This window comes from Brassica napus, chromosome C9, assembly GCF_020379485.1.
Source record: "Brassica napus cultivar Da-Ae chromosome C9, Da-Ae, whole genome shotgun sequence".
Classification (NCBI taxonomy): Eukaryota; Viridiplantae; Streptophyta; class Magnoliopsida; order Brassicales; family Brassicaceae; genus Brassica; species Brassica napus.
In genome coordinates this window covers 33,864,421-33,866,391 of record NC_063452.1, presented here as the reverse complement: position 1 = coordinate 33,866,391, position 1,971 = coordinate 33,864,421, and the positions used below count along the sequence as shown (strand labels likewise).

The 1,971-nt window shown below is 40.8% G+C and overlaps 1 protein-coding gene across 2 annotated transcripts; it reads right to left on the bottom strand.

Moving 5' to 3' along the window:
* Positions 1–469: 469 nt before the first annotated feature.
* Positions 470–1,971, bottom strand: LOC106417709 (uncharacterized protein At4g06744-like). 2 transcript variants are annotated; one of them, XM_022709731.2, is made up of 2 exons: positions 1,171–1,971; positions 470–1,038 (listed from the first exon to the last, which is right to left on the bottom strand). In XM_022709731.2, exons 1-2 carry the CDS (start codon positions 1,861–1,863, stop codon positions 688–690), a joined length of 1,044 nt encoding a protein of 347 aa, XP_022565452.1. In that variant the 5' UTR covers positions 1,864–1,971; the 3' UTR covers positions 470–687. The 2 variants fall into 2 exon arrangements, with proteins under 2 accessions (XP_022565452.1, XP_013713937.1); XM_013858483.3 differs by having other exon boundaries at positions 470–1,971.

The window sequence follows — 1,971 nt, the reverse complement described above, 5'->3', positions numbered from 1 at the left end:
GGTAGAAGCACTTCGGTGGGCGGTGGAGAATATGCTGCAGCACTCGACCTGCCAGAGCTTTGGGACAGACTGTAAGGAACTGATTGCTATGGTTAAGGATCCCCAGGCGTGGCCAAGCTTTGCGACGGAATTGCAGAGAATAGAGACGCTACAAATCTGCTTCCCGGACTTCAACATCACTTACGTTCCACGGGCGTATAATCAGACTGCAGATTTTTTAGCTTAGACTGCTAGATCTTTCCGTAGAGAGTTACACTTTGTTGGTTGTTCTATTCCGGTCTGGTTACCCAGGCCACCTCAAGTTTGGGTAATAGAATAGCCTTTTGACGTCAAAAAAAAAAAAAAAAAAAAAAAAAAAAAAAAAAAAAATCTTCAATTTATTATACAGGAAATCACTGTGGATTGCATTTAATTAACTCAACTATCAATTTGTCTTATTTAACCATAAAAAAAAAAAAATAGAGTTTTCTTTGTATCACGAATCGTGACTACTATACGCAAATGACATTGCACATTCATTAATGGACATGGAAATCATATACTAGTTAACAAAAACAAGATTATACTTGTATTTCCAACACAACACCACTCTTCCCTTCTCTTACCATGATTTTGTTGGTGGAAACATAATTCGATTATTTTCATTACAATGAAGAGATCAAACACGCTGATATATGATGATGAACATCAAGGTGAGGGAGCCACCATGGGCATAAAATCACTAGCAGAGGAAGAAGATATGTGAGAATATCTACAAGGAAGAAAACTATGAAACCATGCGTGAGGACAGTAGTGATTAGGTTTGACAAAGAACTCCGCACATTCTTCAATAGATCTTTGTCCTGGGAAGAAAGGAATGCAGTTATTCCTAACATCAAGAACACCTCTTTCAACCAAAATCTTACACCATGGCCCCACGTGTGTGAAATAGTTATCAGACAAGGATAAGTTGACAAGATTCTCCGGGAGGAACATGCACACTGCATCTGGGATTGCCCCAAACAAGAGATTCCTAGCAAAGTTGAGCTGCTCCACTTTCTCTAGACACATAAGTGAAAGGGGTAAAGGACCTGTGAGCTTATTTCCACTGATATCGATAACTGATGCTCCCTTGAGTAACCCGATTTCGTAAGGGATACAACCCGTAAAGTCGTTATTCAAGAAAAGTACCTCGGTTAACGTTGTCATAGATCTTAGGATGCTTCTCGGGAGAGGACCGTTGAACTTATTGTCTGCTAAAGTTAAAAAAAGGATGTGACTATCGCCAGGTATCTCCGGGAGGCTCGCAGTAAAGGTGTTGTCATTAATGAAGAGAACATCGAGGTTCTGGCCAAAGATTTGTGGTGGGATTGAACCGGAGAAAGAGTTGAAGCGGATGTCAAGAAATGTCAAACCAGGCATGCCAACTACCGCGGTCGGAAACTGACCGGTGAATTTATTGTTGCTGATGTCGAGTTCATAGAGATACTTGAGATTAACGATATTGGAAGGGACAGTACCACCGAAGTTGTTTGAATTTGCATGAAACAGAGCTAAGTCTGGGAGTTGATCGATGAATCCTTCGATGGAGGGAGCAAAGAGCTGGAAGCCATTGAAATCGATGGAAGCGACAGTGACAGCGGTTTTGTTGTCCGGAGGATTGTCACAGTGAAAGCCTCTGTAACTGCAAATGTCTGAACCTATCCATGTCTGTGTTACCTTGAACGGGTCGAGAGTGATGAGTGACTTGAATCCCTGGATCACTGGGTACACCACTTCAAGCCTTTTGTCTATAAAAGTGAGTCTTTCTTCTTCCCTGCTTTTTGTATCTTGTAAAGCGAGGGCGCCAACAAGGAAAATAGCCAAAAGATATGGATTCTTCATCTTTGCAGCAGAAGGATAAGTGTTTGAAATGAGAGAGATGAGTCAACACAAAATTTCTTAGACAATAATCTTAGTTTTTATTGTGGTATCATGATTTATAAATTTCTC

Excerpts from the sequence above, each read along its gene's own strand:
- LOC106417709 (XM_013858483.3), bottom strand. The coding sequence starts at position 1,863 with ATGAAGAATCCATATCTTTTGGCTATTTTCCTTGTTGGCGCCCTCGCT.